Below are 18,028 nucleotides of genomic sequence, written 5' to 3'. Positions count from 1 at the left end.
TGTATGTTACCGTTACACAGGTACCTAATTCCAGTGACCTAATGAGAAATAAATATGTAAGGTGTCCTTTGGTGGAACAGAGAAATTTTGAAGTACACGTTTGACTCATGGTGTGATGATCTGTGCATGATATTATTTACAGTATGGTGTTTATGTCTTCCTTAGTAACTGTAATTTGGTTTTGTAGCTGATATGCCAATTATGAAGGGTGGAACTTCACTTTAATGCACAGCTTGGGGAGTGATGTGACACCCTGAAGATCCCTGGAATAGGTCAGAATTTTCCAAACTGGTAGCAGAGAGAGATGTTAATTGGCGCTCCTGGCAAAAGTCCATGGCTCCTTAGCCAGATAAGCTTAGGAAATGCTGCAACCTGTTTTCCTCTCTTGAATATTAATTGGTGTATTAAAGGATATTGCAAAGAAATATGTTTAATGGCTTATCAGGTCAACTTTTTGTGTATTGAAGGCCTTATACCCCTATAAGGCTTGGAAAGTCCCTAAGTTTAAATGCACTGTCACAGATATGTAATTTCATCTACTCTGTCATTAAGGCCAACACCTCATTACAATGTGTTCCAAGATCATAAAATAATACAGGCAGATTAAGAAAATCCAAAAAATTCTATTCAAGTGTGCCTGTGATTATTTGCTAAGAATGATATCCTCAGCATTAATAAATACTATTAAAATTTTCAACCCATCAAGGTCTATTACAGACTTTGGGCCTAGAAGCAAAATATTAGTTGGATCAGCTTCTCAGTTGCGAAAAGAACTTGAAGATTCAAGGGGAAAATGGGAGGTTTGTACGGAAGGCAGCGGAGTCAGGGGCAGGGGGGGAGGGATCTGAGAGCACAGGTGGGCAGGTGAGCCCCTGTATAACTTGTCCTCTGGGACTAATGGTGGTGGTGGTGGTGGGGTGATGTGAAGATGATGCTATGGAAATGATTGCTTCCTGGGTCCAGAGAAGGTTTAGAAGAAAGTGAAATAAAAAAGAAAGTGAAATAAGATGAATTTGAAGATCAGGTACAATGAATCTGAGACTATGGTAAAGACAGAAAGAAAGAAGGTTATGGTCTACATTTATTTCCTGTGGCCATCATGACAAATGCCCTGAAAGGAGGTGTCTTAAAACAGTGGAGATTTATTCTTTCAGATTTGGAAGCCAGAATCCTTAAAAGCAAATTATCAGCAGGGTTGGTTCATCTTGGAGACTCTGAGGAAGAATCTACTCCATGCTTCTCTCCTGGCTTCTGTCGGCTGCCAACAATGCTTGTCATTTCTTGGCTTGTAGACATATCACTGCGTGCTCTGCCTTCATCCTCACATCTCCTCTTCTCTGTGTGTCTCTTCTCTCCTTCTCTTCTCTTCTAAGGATATTCCTTACAAGGAACCCTAGTCCAACATGATCTCATCTTGAGATCCTTAATTTACTTCCTTCTGCAAAGACTCTTTTTCCAAATAAGGTCTCATTCATAGGTTCTGGGGGAACGTATCTTTTGGAAGATCATCATTCAATCCACGACATAGCCCTAGAGTAGAATTTCAGAGTGAACCTTTTCAGAATTAGATCAATTCCAAGGACAAAACCTAACATATGGCCATGAAGAAGAGTTTGCTAAATGGGAAGAGAAAATGGAGATATTTGGCCAAAGACCTGTGAGACCAGGTTACTGAAGAGATGACTATGGGGTGGGACAAAGAAGACTAGACACCAGGTGCCTCTATTCCATAGGACTGTGAAGCTGCCTGCTGTGGGGTCTGGGAAGCCATAGTGTTAGGAACAGGTGAAGGGTGGCACTTCCCTGATGGTCCAGTGGTTAAGGCCCTACACTTCCAATGCAGGGGCATGAGTTTGATGCCTTGTCAAGGAACTAAGATCCCACATGTCGTGCAGCACCACCAAAAATAGATAAATAAACAAAATAAACAGTTTTAAACAAAAGAATGGGGAGTGGGGGAAGGGTGGTTGTGTATTGGTGGTTCTCACCTTTATTTTCACATTGAAATAATCTGAGGAGCTTCAGAAAAGAACCCAAATATTTTTAATAAGTTAGTCTAGAATGGGGCTCAGACATCTGTGTATTTTTTAATTTATTTTTTTATTGAAGGAAAATTGCTATACAGAATTTTGTTGTTTTCTGTCAAACCTCAACATGAATCAGCCATAGGTATACATATATCTCCTCCCTTTTGAACCCCCCTCCCATCTCCCTCCCCATCCCACCCCTCTAGGTTGATACAGAGCCCCTGTCTGAGTTTCCTGAGCCATACAGCAAATTCCCGTTGGCTATCTATTTTACACACGGCAATATAAGTTTCCATGTTACTCTTTCCATACATCTCACCCTCTCCTCCCCTCTCCCCATGTCCATAAGTCTATTTTCTATGTCTGTTTCTCTATTGCTGCCCTGTAAATAAAGTCTTCAGTACCATTTTTCTAGGTTCCATATATGTGCATTAGAATACAATATTTATCTTTCTCTTTCTGACTCACTTCACTCTGTATAATAGGTTCTAGGTTCATCCACTTCATCAGAACTGACTCAAATGTGTTCCTTTTTGTGGCTGAGTAATATTCCATTGTGTATGTACCACAGCTTCTTTATCCATTCATCTGTCAATGGACATCTAGGTTGCTTCCGTGTTCTAGTTGTTGTAAATAGTGCTGCAGTGAACAATGGGATACATGTGTCTTTTTCAATTTTGTTTTCCTCAGGGTATCTATCTAGGAGTGAGATTGCTGGGTCATACGGTGGTTTTATTCCTAGTTTTTTAAGGAATCGCCATACCTTATTCCAGCTGGTTTTAGAAAAGGCAGAGGAACCAGAGATCAAATTGCCAATATCCGCTGGATCATCGAAAAAGCAAGAGAGTTCCAGAAAAACATCTATTTCTGCTTTATTGACTATGCCAAAGCCTTTGACTGTGTGGATCACAATAAACTGTGGAAAATTCTGAAAGAGATGGGAATACCAGACCATCTGACCTGTCTCTTGAGAAACCTGTATGCAGGTCAGGAAGCAACAGTTAGAACTGGACATGGAACAACAGACTGGTTCCAAATAGGAAAAGGAGTACGTCAAGGCTGTATATTGTCACCCTGCTTATTTAACTTATATGCAGAGTACATCGTGAGAAACGCCGGGCTGGAAGAAACACAAGCTGGAATCAAGATTGCCAGGAGAAATATCAATAACCTCAGATATGCAGATGACACCACCCTTATGGCAGAGAGTGAAGAAGAACTAAAGAGCCTCTTGATGAAGGTGAAGGAGGAGAGTGAAAAAGTTGGCTTAAAGCTCAACGTTCAGAAAACTAAGATCATGGCATCTGGTCCCATCACTCCATGGGAAATAGATGGGGAAACAGTGGAAACAGTGTCAGACTTTACTTTTTTGGGCTCCAGAATCACTGCTGATGGTGACTGCAGCCATGAAATTAAAAGACGCTTACTCCTTGGAAGGAAGGTTATGGCCAACCTAGATAGCATATTTAAAAGCAGAGACATTACTTTGCCAACAAAAGTCCGTCTAGTCAAGGCTATGGTTTTTCCAGTGGTCACGTATGGATGTGAGAGTTGGACGGTGAAGAAAGCTGAGCGCAGCAGAATTGATGCTTTTGAGCTGTGGTGTTGGAGAAGACTCTTGAGAGTCCCTTGGACTGCAAGGAGATCCAGTCAATCCATCCTAAAAGAGATCAATCCTGGGTGTTCATTGGAAGGTCTGATGCTGAAGCTGAAACTCCAATACTTTGGCCACCTCATGCGAAGGGTTGACTCATTGGAAAAGACCCTAATGCTGGGTAGGATTGGGGGCGGGAGGAGAAGGGGATGACAGCGGATGAGATGGTTGGATGGCATCACCGACTCGATGAACATGGGTTTGGGTAGACTCCGGGAGTTGGTGATGGACAGAGAGGCCTGGCGTGCTGCAATTCATGGGGTCGCAAAGAGTCGGACACGACTGAGCGACTGAACTGAACTGATACCTTATTCCATAGTGGCTGTATCAATTTACATTCCCACCAACAGTGCAAGAGCATTCCCTTTTCTCCACACCCTCTCCGGCATTTACTGTTGGCAGATTTTTTTTTTTTTTTGAGTTTTCCAGGATACAAGTTTATAGACTTGAAATAAAACAATTGAAAAACGCAGTTTAAAAAATGTACAATGGCATCAGTAATAAAATATTTTTAAGTAAGGGTAACAAAGTATATCTCTATCTGCTAAAATCCATTCCAAAAAATTCTGAGAGAAATTAAAACCTATAAAATAGATCAATGGAGAGAGATACCACATTCATGGATTGGAAGATTTTTTTGTTTTGTTTTTAATTTATTTATTTTTGGCTGTGCTGGGTCTTGGTTGCTGCATGCAGGCTTTATCTGTTGTGGTGGGTAGGGGCTGCTCTCTAGTTGCCGAGCACGGAGACACAGGACTCAGTAGTTGTTTGCAGATTTTTTGATGATGGTCATTCAAACCGGTGTGAAGTGATATCTCATTGTGGTTTTGATTTGCATTTCTCTAATAATGAAAGATGTTGAGCATCTTTTCACGTGTTTGTTAGCCATCTGTATGTCTTCTTTGGAGAAATGTCTGTTTAGGTCTTTCCCCCACTTTTTGATTAGGTTGTTTGTTTTTCTGGCATGGAGTTGTATGAGATGCTTGTATATTTTGGAAATTAATCCTTTGTCAGTTTCATTTGCTATTATTTTCTCCCTTTCTGAGGGTTGTCTTTTCACCTTGCTTATAGTTTCCTTTGCTGTGCAGAAGGTTTTAAGTTTAATCAGGTCCCACTTGTTTACTTTGGTTTTTATTTATGTTACTCTGGGAGGTGGGTCATAGAGGATCTTGCTTTGATTTATGTCATTGACTATTCTGCCTATATTTTCCTCTAAGAGTTTTATAGTTTCTGGTCTTACATTTAGGTCTTTAATATATTTTGAGTTTATCTTTGTGTATGGTGTTAGGAAGTGTTCTAATTTCTTTCTTTTATACATAGCTGTCCAGTTTTCCCAGCACCATTTATTGAAGAGGCTGTCTTTGCCCCGTTGTATATTCTTGCCTCCTTTGTCAGAAATAAGGTACCTATAGGTGCATGGGTTTATTTCTGGGCTTTCTATCTTGTTCTATTGGTCTATATTTCTGTTTTTGTGCCAGTATCATACTGTCTTGATGACTGTAGCTTTGTAGTATAATATGAAGTCAGGAAGGTTGATTCCTCCAGCTCCATTCTTCTTTCTCAAGACTGCTTTGGCTATTTGGGATCTTTTGTGTTTCCATATGAATTGTGAAAGTTTTTGTTCTAGTTCTGTGAAAAATGCCATTGGAAATTTGATAGGGATTGCATTGAACCTGTAGATTGCACTTGGTAATGTAGTCATTTTCACAATATTGATTCTTCCTACCCAGGAACATGGAATATCTTTCCATCTGTTTATGTTATCTTTGATTTCTTTCATCAATGTCTTATAATTTTCTGTGTACAGTTCTTTTGTCTCCTTAGGTAAGTTTATTCTTAGATATTTAATTCTTTTTGTTGCAGTGGTGAATGGGATTGATTCCTTAATTTCTCTTTCTGATTTTTCATTGTTAGTATATAGAAATACAAGTGATTTCTGTGCATTGATTTTGTATCCTGCAACTTTGCTAAATTCACTGATTAGCTCTAGTAATTTTCTGATACTGTCTTTAGAGTTTTCTATGTTTTCTATCATGTCATCTGCAAACAGTGAGAGCTTTACTTCTTCATTTCTGATCTGGATTCTTCTTTTCTTTTTCTTCTCTGATTGCTGTAGCTAGGACTTCCAGAACTATGTTGAATAATAGTGGTGAAAGTGGATATCCTTGTCTTATTCCTGATCTTAGGGGGAATGCTTTCAGTTTTTCACCATTGCAAATACTGTTTGCTATAAGCTTAGCATATATGGCCTTTACTAAGTTGAGGTAGGTTCCTTCTTTGCCCATTTTTTGAAGAGTTTTAATCACAAATGGGTGTTGAATTTTGTCAAAGGCTTTTTCTGCATCTATTGAGATTATCATATGGTTTTTATCTTTCAATTTTTTAATATAGTGTGCCACATTGATTGATTTGCATATATTGAAGAATCCTTGCATTCCTGAAATAAACCCAACTTAATCATGGTGTATGAGCTTTTTGATGTGTTGCTGAATTCTGTTTGCTAGAATCTTGTTGAGGATTTTTGCATCTATGTTCATCAGTGATATTGGTCTGTAGTTTTCTTTTTTTGTGTGGTCTTTGTCTAGTTTTGGTATCAGGGTGATAGTGGCCTTGCAGAATGAGTTTGGAAGTGTTCCTTCCTCTGCAATTTTTTGGAAGAGTTTTAGAGGGATAGGCATTAGCTCTTCTCTAAATGTTTGATAGAATTCTCTTGTGAAGCCATCTGTTCCTGGGCTTTTGTTTTTGGGGAGATTTTTAATCACAGCTTCAATTTCAGTGCTTGTAATTGGGTTGTTCATAATTTCTATTTCTTCCCAGTTCAGTCTTGAAAGATTGAACTTTTCTAAGAATCTGTCCATTTCTTTCAGGTTATCCATTTTATTGCCATATAGTTTTTTTATAATAGTCTCTTTTAATCCTTTGTATTTCTCCCTCGTCTGTTGTAATCTCTCCTTTTTCATTTCTAATTTTGTTGATTTGATTCTTCTCTCTTTCTTTCTTGAAGAGTCTATCTAAAGGTTTGTCAATTTTGTTTATCTTCTCAAAGAACCAGCTTTTAGTTTTATTAATCTTTGCTATTGTTTCTTTCATTTCTGTTTCATTTATTTCTGCTCAGATCTTTATGATTTCTTTCTTTGTACTAATTTTGGGGGGTTTTTGTTCTTCTTTTTCCAGTTGTTTTAGGTGTAAAGTTAGGTTGTCTATTCAATGTTGTTCTTGTTTCTTGAGGTAGGATTGTATTGCAATAAACTTCCCTGTTAGGACTGCTTTTGCTGCATCCCATAGGTTTTGAGTCATGTTTTCATTGTCATTTTTTTCTATAATTTTTTTTATTTCCCTTTTGATTTCTTCAGTAACCTGTTGGTTATTTAGAAAAGTGGTGTTTAATCTCCATGTGTTTGTGTTTTTTAGTTTTTTCTTGTAATTGATATCTACTCTCATAGCGTTGTGGTTGGAGAAGATGCTTGATAGGATTTCAATTTTCTTAAGTTTACTGAGGTTTGATTTGTGACCCATGTGGTCTATCCTGGACAATGTTCCATGTACCCTTGAGAAGAAGGTGTATTCTTCTGCATTTGGATGGAATGTCCTGAAGTTGTCAATGAGATCCATCTCATCTAATGTATCATTTAAGACTTGTGTTTCCTCATTAATTTTCTGTTTTGATGATCTGTCCATTGGTATGAGTGGGATGTTAAAGTCTCCTACTATTACTGTGTTACTGTCAACTTTTCCTTTTATGTCTGTTAGTGTTTGTCTTATGTATTGAGGTGCTCCTATGTTGGGTGCATAGATATTTACAATTGTTATGTCTTTCTCTTGGATTGATCCCTTGATCATTATGTAGTGTCTTTCCTTATCTCTTGTAATCTTTATTTTAAGGTCTATTTTGTCTGACATGAGGATTGCTACTCCAGCTTTCCTTTGCTTCCCAATTGCATGGAATATATTTTTCCATCCTCTCACTTTCAGTCTATATGTGTCTTGAGATCTGAAGTGGGTTTCTTGTAGATAGCATATATATGGGTCTTGTTTTTGTATCCATTTAGCCATTCTATGTCTTTTGGTTGGAGCATTTAATCCATTTACATTTAAAGTAATTATTGACACATATGTTCTTATTGCTATTTTCTTAATTGTTTGGGGTTGATTTTGTAGATCTTTTCTCTTCTCTTGTATTTCTTGACTATATAAGTCCCTTTAACATTTGTTGTAAAGCTGGTTTGATAGTACTGAATTCTCTTAACTTTTGCTTGTCTGAAAAGCTTTTTATTTCTCCATCAATTTTGAATGAGAACCTTGTTGGGTACAGTAAACTTTGTTGTAGATTTTTCCCTTTCAGTACTTTAAATATATCCTGTCATCCCCTTCTGGCCTGCAGAGTTTCTGCTGAAAGATCAGCTGTTCAGCATATGGGGTTTCCCTTGTATGTTACTTGTTGCTTTTCCCTTGCTGATTTTAATATTGTTTCTTTATGTTTTAGTCTTTGTTAACTTGATTAGTATGTATTTGTTGTGTTTCTCCTTGGGTTTATCCTATATGGGATGCTTTACACCTCTTGGACTTGATTGATTATTTCCTTTTCCATATTGGGGAAATTTTCAACTATAATCTCTTCAAAATTTTTCTCATACCCTTTCTTTTTCTCTTCTTCTTCTGGGACCCCTATAATTTGAATGTTGATGTGTTTGATATTGTCCCAGAGGTTTCTGAGACTATCTTCAGTTCTTTTCATTCTTTTTACTTTATTCTGCTCTTCAGAAGTTATTTCCACCATTTTATCTTCCAGCTCACTGATTCGTTCTTCTGCCTCAGATGTTGTGCTATTGATTCCTTCTAGAGTATGTTTAACTTCAGTAATTTTGTTGTTTGTCTCTGCATGTTTATTCTTTAATTCTTCTAGGTCTTTGTTAATTGATTCTTGAGTTTTCTCCATTTTGTTGTCAAGGTTTTTGATCATCTTTACTATCATTATTCTGAATTCTTTTTCAGGTAGTTTGCCTATTTCCTCTTCATTTATTTGGACTAGTTTGTTCCTTCATTTGCGTAGCATTTCTCTGCTTTTTCATTAATTTTTTTTTAACTTACTGTGTTTGAAGTCTCCTTTTCCCAGCCTTCAGAGTTGAATTCTTTCTTCCTTTTGGTTTCTGCCTTCCTAAGGTTGGTCCAGTGGTTTGTGTAAGCTTTGTATAGGGTGAGATTTGTGCTGAGTTTTTGCTTGTTTGTTTGTTTTTCCTCTGATGGGCAAGGGAGAGTGAGGTGGTAATCCTGTCTGCTGATGATTTCATTTGTATTTTTGTTTTGTTTGTTGTTTAGATGAGGCGTCCTGCACAGGCTGCTACTGGTGGTTGAGTGATGCCAGGTCTTGTATTCAAGTGATTTCCTTTGTGTGAGTTCTCACTATTTGATACCCCTAGGGTTAGTTCTCTCATAGTCTAGGGTCTTGGAGTCAGTGCTCCCACTCCAAAGGCTCAAGGCTTGATCTTGAGTTTTGCGTGGGTCTGTATTATTATTTTCTGCTGGTCAGGTACCCCTGTCTGCTCTCAGCTGGTGTTCTGCATGCACTTCTGTGTCTGAAGGTGTATTCCTGATGTATCTGTGGAGAGAGATGTACTCCACATCCACCTACTCCTCTGCCATCTTGTTCTCTACTTGGATGCTTACTCAGTTTTGAACTGAGTTGGAAGCTATCAAGTTTCTGAAGATATTTTAGAACACCTATCTCAGCAAGGCTGGGTTTGTTGTTAATGAATCTCTACAAACAAAATCCAAGTCTGTCAACTAGTAGAAGTTTGCCTGTTCCTTTCTCAACTGCCAAGCACTGGGGGCAGCCAGGCCACTGCAGGGAATCTTGAAAGAAAGAACCTCAGGACAAATGGTCCCAGCAGCTGCTAGGGTCTTGCCCCAACATTCCTTGATCAGGATCAGCTAGCCACGAGCAGCAAGTCTTCTGGCTGGCTAAGCCAAATTGATACTGAGTCCAAGCTTGTTCTGCTTGGTGTACGACAGGCCAATGAATCTGAGAGATGAGGGGCTGAGGCAAGACAGAGACTTTATTCAGGGGCCAACTGATCGAGAAGATGGCAGGCTAGGACCTCAAAAGAACCATCTTCCTTTTTTTTTTTTTTTTAACTTCTTGGGTGATCTAATGTGCAGCCAAGATTAAGAAAAACTTTGCTGTCATTGTTCAGTCACTAAGTCATGTGTCCAACTCTTTGCAGCCCCATGAACTGCAGCATGCCAGGCTCCTCTATCCTTCACTATATAAAGTTAAGGGTAAAACACAACTTTCAGAAAGAAGTAGCGACTGGGAGCCAGAGGTGTTCCCCTTTACGAGGACCTGAAAGAGATACACGTGAGAAGGAGACATCAGCTTGTCCTGCCATCCTCCCTTAAATCTTAAGCAGAACCAGAAAATTAAGAAGAGAGCAAGAGGTTGCATTACTGGGCTTCCGACTGAGCCCCTCCCCCCACCCACCCAACCTGAAATTCTGTGCTTCTTCAGTCTTTTACCAGGGATATACTTCAGATGTATTTCAGCAGGAAAAGACATCAGAACTCATTTCAAAAACACATGCTATTCCTACAAAACATGCCTTTCCTCTCCCCAAAAGACTTTCTTAATATATTTGGAGAGGTATCTTTTGCCAGCACAATATTCGGTGGCTTCCTTTGTATTTTTTGAATATGTAATAAGCACAATAAAAATTTCAAGCAGCGTAAAAGATTACACAATAAAAAGTAATTCTCATTTATCCCTGACCTCCCTGCTCTGCTCCCACTCAAGGCCCCTCCCCAGAAGCAATTACTTTTATTGGTTTCTTGGTATCTTTCCCCAGATAAACAAGCTGCGTCTTGCCTTTTTTCATTTAAGCACTAAATCTTGGAAATCATTCCATTACAGTACATACAGATCTACCCAACTGTATTAATTGGCTATTCCATCATGTATCTAACCCATACTGATGGACATTTAGATTGGTTCTTGTCTTAAACTGTTAAAGACTTTGGAAAAGGGGTCAACAAGAGTTAAAACAGGTGCTTCATCAGATGAGAACAGGCGAGGCTCAAATGTCACAGAGAAGAGGGGGATCCCCTGGGGAGCTGGGTGGAGGGAAGTGATCTCCTGGAGGCCCCCAGCAAAGCCGTGGCTGATCATGTGCATTTCTGCCCCACAGGAGCCTCATGCCTAGGACCCTCGAGAGTCAGATCACACTGGAAAAGACCCCCAGCTATTTTGTCACTCAAGAGGCCCCTCGCCGGATCTTCAACATGTCCCGAGACACCAAGCTGATCGTGGTCGTACGGAACCCGGTGACCCGCGCCATCTCGGATTACACCCAGACGCTCTCCAAGAAGCCGGACATCCCTACGTTCGAGGGCCTCTCGTTCCGCAACCGCACGCTGGGCCTGGTGGACGTGTCCTGGAACGCCATCCGCATCGGCATGTACGCGCTGCACCTGGAGAGCTGGCTGCGTTACTTCCCGCTGGCTCAGATCCACTTCGTCAGCGGCGAGCGGCTCATCACCGACCCGGCCGGGGAGATGGGGCGCGTCCAGGACTTCCTGGGCATTAAGAGGCTTATCACGGACAAGCACTTCTACTTCAACAAGACCAAAGGATTCCCTTGCTTGAAAAAAACAGAATCGAGCCTCCTGCCTCGATGCCTGGGCAAATCAAAAGGCAGAACTCATGTACAGATCGACCCTGAAGTGATAGACCAACTCCGGGAATTTTATAGACCATATAATATTAAATTTTATGAAGCTGTTGGGCAGGACTTCAGGTGGGAATGAGCCAGGGAGATTCAAGGGCTCTTCTGCTAGTCTCTTCCATGAAGTTTGCCCCGAGAGCCTCTGACCCTCTTCCCTCAGCGAATCCGGGCTCCAGCCCCTATTCCCCTCTTGCGTTCCATCCTCTTGGAATGGGGAAGCCCAGCTAAAGGCCAAGAGACCAGGGAGGGGGGTCCCTGCCACTTGCTCTCCCCAGTCTGTCCAGGCAAAGTTGATCTATTTCTGGCACATCCTGTCAGTTCCTAACAGTTTCCCTTCAGCCCATAAGAGGCCTTGGGAAATTGTTTTAGGAAGCACAGATCTTCTGATTATAGATACATATTATAAGTGGTGATGGTTCTGTTGCTATGAACACAGCAGTCTATCCCGTCACTGTCCACCCTGGAGTGGGCTTGTTAATTCCGAGTGGCATGTACCTCCCCTCTGAGCTTAACTCTCTGGAGCCACCCTGGGTGATGAATGGGGACCAGCCTCGTCCTCCTGACCTTAGGAGCTCATGGAGAGATTGTGGAGCTGGAAGTGTTCCCCCTGGCCACTCTTAGGAGACAGTCCCTTTGCTGATGAAAAAAACCAGTGATTTCAAAGCCTGTGGTTTCAACTCTGCTTGAACGGGAACTGTCTTTGAAAACCACCCTGTGATTCTCCCTGCTCCCTGTGGACAAAAGCACATAATTCTGCTGTTACGGGTACTTTCCTCACGCGAGCTTTCATGTTCAGCATGCAATGGAATCATGCTTGTCCATGTGAAATAAATACGGCTCTCTCGTGTCCTTATGGCTGGGCTTTCTCTGTGAGTCAGGCCTGGGGCATGGCTCATTCTTCCAGCTCCTCCCAGCAAGGTGGAGCTGTCCTGGGGATGGTGTGGGAGGGCAGTGAGAGGAGAAGCAAGGGGGTGGAGGAAGGAGCAGTGGTTCTTGCTGACAAAGGCTGGGGAGACCTGTGGGGGCATCCTCTTTCTGAAACATAGTCTGATGGTGTCAGCTCTCCGCTTAAGCTTTACATCTGAAGTGAAGCCAGACTAGAGGCTGACAGGACATCAGACATGTTTTTGCTTGGCCAGCTTGACATTTTGAAATAACTTCCCACATTACAAACTTGGGAGTGTTCATCTAAAATATGGATTTCCAGCTTCTTTTTAAATTATTTTTATTGGAGTATAGTTGATTTACAGTGTTGTGTTCATTCCTGCTATACAGCAAAATGAATCATATATATGTGTGTGTGTGTGTGCATGTATATATATATATATATATATATATATGCCCACTCTTTTTTAGATTTTTTTCCCCATATAGGTCATTACGGAGTATTTGAATAGAGTTCCCTGTACTATACAGTAGGTCCTTTATTTTACATATAGTAGTGTATATATGTCAATCCCAATCTCACAATTTATCCCTCCCCCTAACTTTTCCCCCAGTAACCATAAGATCGTTTTCTACATCTGTGACTCTATTTCTGTTGTGTAAATAAGTTCATTTGTACCATTTTTTAGATTCCACATATAAGCAACATCATACGATATTTTCTTTCCCTGTCCAACTTACTTTACTCAGTGTGACATGGAGACTTGGCCAGCTGAGCCTGTGCTTCATGACTGCCACCTCGGATGGGACCTGCACGCCTTGATTTTTCAGTCCCCAACTGTACCCCCTAATCATCCTGTAAGGCATTGTAATGCCTTACAGTGACCCCTGTAAGGCATTTGAGTTCACAGGCCTGCTTTGAGTATGTACCATGGCCTCAGAATAAAGTCCGAATCCTCCAGCATGGTGCTTGGGACAACACCAATGGCAGTTTTGGGGTTGCCTGCTTCTCCCTCGTCACCCTCTGCTCCAGTCTTACAGAACTGTGTGCCTTTTCTTGACATTTTCTGTATCCGTGCCTTGCTTGCCCCCAGGCATCTCCAGCTAATGGAAACCCCTGCTCCCATAAGACTTCACTCAAGTGTCTCTGGCTTGATATTTGTGCAGCCTTCCCCAACCAAGCTGAGTTACGTGCTTGCTCTTCTGCACTTGGTAGTTTGTATACATCTCAGGTCCAGCTTTTATCACACTAGAGTATCGTTACTTGTCATAAATACCTGTCTTGACCATAGACCCTGAACTCCCTGAGAGTCAAGACTGCATCTTGCTGATATGCAGTAGGCACAAGGCAAATGTTTGAGGGATGAATGTGTAAGTGGATGAATGGATGTTGGGAGTCTGGTGACGTGGACAGGAATGTCCCATGGAACTGGACTTCTGGGATACTTGCCAGATAGCTCCACAGGACCCACGGGTAGCTGGGAAGGATTGCTGAACCTCCAGGGCCCCCTTGCCCTTTGTCTGCTCTGTCAGGCATCATGGAATGCTCCTGAAAATAAGAAGCTGACTTACAAGACTTACAAAAGCCTGAGATATTAGCTCTGTGTCTTAGCACGTTTTTCTACCCCAAGCATCTTAGGAAATGACCTAAGAAAATTAAATGACTGAGAACATGGTACCAATAATCCATGGTTCTAAGCATCCCCCATGGGCGTGGAGAAGGGGGACAGAGGCCAGTGGGAGCTACCACCACCCAGAAACTGGGCACTGAATCTCTGGGGACCAGAAGAAGAATACGTTGTATATGGACATTAATGAATTGCCCTTATACATTCCCGTACAAAAGTATCTGGTGTCCTGTGATCCTGGCCAAGGTTGTAGTTAGGAGACAGAATTACACTGGAACCCAGAGGAAACACCCAAGAAACTGTGAAATTTGCTTGTTTATCCTGATCAGGAATTAGAATTGATGAAATTTCAGAATTTTGTATGCCCAAATGCAGCTTTATTCCTTTACATTACAAGCATTCTCAGACCTCCCAGACTAAGTAGCCTCTATTAATGAATAGGTCAGAATCTATTGTAATTAATATATCAATCATCATATGCAAATAAAAGATGCTGAAGTACCTTAAAAATCCTAGTTTAAACAAGTGAAATCAGATGTATACATGGGTCTGTTCAGCAAACTCTGATTTTTAATCCAATGCAAATGTATCCTTTCACCCAGGCTGCCTGAGGGCAAACTTGCACAAACTCCAAATTAGTGTGGTTTAAATAGATGAAGTCTGACTATTCAAATCTGAAACAAAGAAGGCTCCTTCAGGCCTGTGTGTGTGTGTGTGTGTGTGTGTGTGTGTGTGTGTGTGTGAAGCGTGTTTCTCTCTCACTAACAGTACAGGGTGCACAGTAATTCCAAAATACCAGAGAATCAGGTACCTTCCCTCCTAGAGCCCACAGTTCACAATGGCTCATTCCACTAGCATGACAGGAGTGTGGAAGTCATTGGAGATCACCCCAAAGAGAGCAAAAGAGAGCCTCCTGACACAAAACCACCATAGCAAATTTATTTTCAGGGCAGCAATGGAGAAACAGACATAGAGAACAGACCTATGGACGTGGGGGGAGGGGAGGAGGGAGGAGGGGAGATGTATGGACAGAGTAACATAGAAACTTACAATACCATATGTAAAATAGGTAGCCAATGGGAATTTGCAGTATGACTCAGGGAACTCAAACAGGGGCTCCATGACAGGCTGAAGGGTGGGATGGGGAGGGAGATGGGAGGGAGGTCCGGGAGGGAGGGGACACAGGTGTACCTATGGCTGATTCTTATTGATATATGACAGAAAACCACAAAATTCTGTAAAGCAATTATCCTTCAATTAAAAAAAATTTTTTAGTGTTATATATATATATAAAAACCTGCCATAGCAAGGAGTTTTCATTGGGAAAGCTCCAGGTGTGCCCTGGTGATTGTTGGTTCAGGGAAGCTGGAGGCAGGCTAACTAGAGGTGAACATCTCATATGATTGCAGTGCCTTCCATGTCTTATCAACCCTACAAAACAAACCTTGTTTGAAAGTGTAGTAAATACTGGACAGATGGGTGTGATGGTTAACAGCAGAGACTGTCTGAGTTCTGACTCTAACTCACTGCCCCCTTACTCTGGGATCTTGGACAAGTCATTTGATGCTCACTGTGCCAGTTTTCCCATCTGTGAAATAGAGGTGCTAATAATAGTACCAACATCATAGTGGTGTTATGAGGATTAGACATGTCAATTCCTGTGAAGTTTGAGAATCACATTCAAAAGTGGTAACTAATATTGACATTATTCCTAACTTTGAGGTGAGGGAACTGAGGCTGAACAAAGTGAAGAAAGTTCACACAAGTAGCAGAAGTAGGAGTCAACCCAGGCATTCCTCTCAAGAGAGATGGGTGATCGAGTGAGTCCAGGGCAGTAATTGGAGAGAATGCAAAGTGGAGGGTGTTGTAAAGGAAAATGGCGTTAACACAGTCAGCAAGGACTTCATGAGAACGAACACGGATCCCCTTCCTGCTCCATCTCCGCTTATAACAATCTCACCACCTCTTGAATAAAGCTCAGTTTGCTTATTAGACACCACAGCTGTAATGACATTTTATCTCCCAGGAACAAGAAGGACAGTATGGGGTCTGGTCCTCAAATTTGGTAAAGAACCTACTAGATGAAATACAAAAAAAAAAAAAAAAAATAGGAATCAATGGGATTTCTTTTGTTCTGCAAATATTTACTGAAAAATTTAGGCAGACACGGAGGATACACAATTGTGGGAACGTTTGTTCCTGTTTCCTCCTCGGAGCTCCCAGACTAATGAGGATGAGGGTCACATAAACTATAATAATATATAATTATATTATAAACTCTATAATATAATAAACTGAAACTATGTGATGAGGGCACAGGGAAGAGGACGAGGACTTTCGTGGAGGAAGTGGCAGCGGGGCCAGGTCTTAAAGAATACTGAGGAAATCACCCTTTGGAGAAGAACGTTATATGCCAGTCTGAGATGCCACAGGAACCTGTTTTGCTGCGTCAGGACAACCAGAAACAAGGATTAAGAGCACTGGGCTAAATTCCAGTCACTGGATTGGGCCCTAGGCCTAGCCACACCACATCTCAGTTCAAGGACTAGTCTGTTCTTCCACAAATTCAGAGTGGACCTCACACCTGCCTACCCAGTACTAAGGGCAGAAATGCAAAGCCACTCTTTTTCCAGGATAAGATGAGCCACTAGTCTGCTTAGATGCCTTCTAAGGGAGACAAATGTCCTCTCTTCCTCTCACTCCACCTCCCATTGCCCAGCACTGGAGAGCCAAAGAACCAATTCAGGTGGATAAATAGATGCCCCAAGGGGCCTCTCACACTTAAACGATGAATTTGACTCTTGATACAATTGGCTTCCTGATAAATAAGAAGAACATACTGCTTTTATCTTTTGGGAGAAACAAGAAAAAAAGGAAGGAAAGAAAGGGAGAAGGAGGGAGGAAGGAAGAAAGAAAACATACCTCAGCCTCCAAAACAGCTTAGAATGAAATGGAAATACAACTGTGCCATTTAGGAACTATATGCCTGACTGCTTTTTATTGACAACAGTAACTTAAATAAATTCGAGATTTATTTTCTCAAATTAAAGAAGTCTGAAGTTGGACAGTCCAGTACTGGTACAGCAGCTCTGTTAACAGGGATTCAGATGCCTTCTGTCTAATACATCAACCTTAGTCCATTGGCTTGCATCCTCATAGTCCAAGAAGGATGCTGGTGCTCCAGCCACCACATCTCTGTTTCAGTCAGAAAGAAGGAAAACAGAAAGTTAGAAAAATACTCCTGCTAATCAGTTCAACCCCATTTGAGGAGATTTCCTAGATATTCTACCCAGTAACTTATACTTACATCTCATGGACTACCATTAGCTGAAAAATAGCCTAGAAAATGTACTGTTAGCTAAACACATTGTCTCCCTGACAACCCAAGATTTTGACACTAAGGAAAAATAAGAGAATGGATACTGAGAAGGCAGTTAACAGTCTTTGTAACAATAGTCTCCAACAATTTGAAAAATCTGTCCCTTAGATTACTGATATATTCCAACGAGTCTTGAAAATCTCCCACAACCATCTTCCAGTACTCCCACTTTGAGACCTTCTGTTTTTCTCCTTATCTCTTGCACTTGACCTCTCAAGGCAAATGTCTCCAGAACCAACCTCTCCCAGCCTGTATCTCCAGCTGGTAGATGAGTTCTCTGAAGGGAGTGCGGTGGGCAGTGAGGGGAATATCTGCTTTGTAGAATTTGCCGATTTCCCTGGTTGTAAATGCACCCACCAGAGGCAATTACAAGCTACTGATGTGACATCATTCAATGCCGTCCTGAACCATCTCTCCAGGGGCTGCCCACTTAGCTCTGGCACACCACCACCATAAAATCTTTTATTCCCTGCCTGCCCAACCAGGAAGCACTTGAGAAAATAAATGAGGGGCCCTGGATTCTTGTTATGCACCACTGCCTGGATGAAACCTGAGCTCGAGACACTGAACTGTGATATTTTCAATGCCTCTAAAACAAGCCAGATTGCACTTTATCTGATGATGTGAGGCAGTCACGTCAGACAAGTATTTAAGTGACCTAAATTCAATTATATTCTGTCAGAGAGAGAAGAGGAGAGGTGATTCAAACAGTGTGAGCAATTCTATCTGTCATCTTGCTC

At 41.3% G+C, this 18,028-nt stretch overlaps 1 protein-coding gene across 1 annotated transcript in view; it reads left to right on the top strand.

The window, feature by feature from the left end:
• The window catches only part of HS3ST2 (heparan sulfate-glucosamine 3-sulfotransferase 2), a 112,941-nt gene extending 100,696 nt beyond the window's left edge, over positions 1-12,245 (top strand). The window contains exon 2 of the mRNA XM_081554546.1: positions 10,860-12,245. Coding sequence (XP_081410672.1) covers positions 10,860-11,478 — 619 coding nt within the window. The 3' untranslated portion in view covers positions 11,479-12,245. The remainder of the gene's footprint in view (positions 1-10,859) is intronic.
• The last annotated feature ends 5,783 nt before the right edge of the window (positions 12,246-18,028 follow it).

Source organism: Giraffa tippelskirchi, chromosome 13 (assembly GCF_054371585.1).
Source record: "Giraffa tippelskirchi isolate mGirTip1 chromosome 13, T2T-mGirTip1v1.2.pri, whole genome shotgun sequence".
Lineage (NCBI taxonomy): Eukaryota > Metazoa > Chordata > Mammalia > Artiodactyla > Giraffidae > Giraffa > Giraffa tippelskirchi.
The sequence above is the reverse complement of the archived record's forward strand: the minus strand, read 5'-3'. Positions and strand labels throughout refer to the sequence as shown.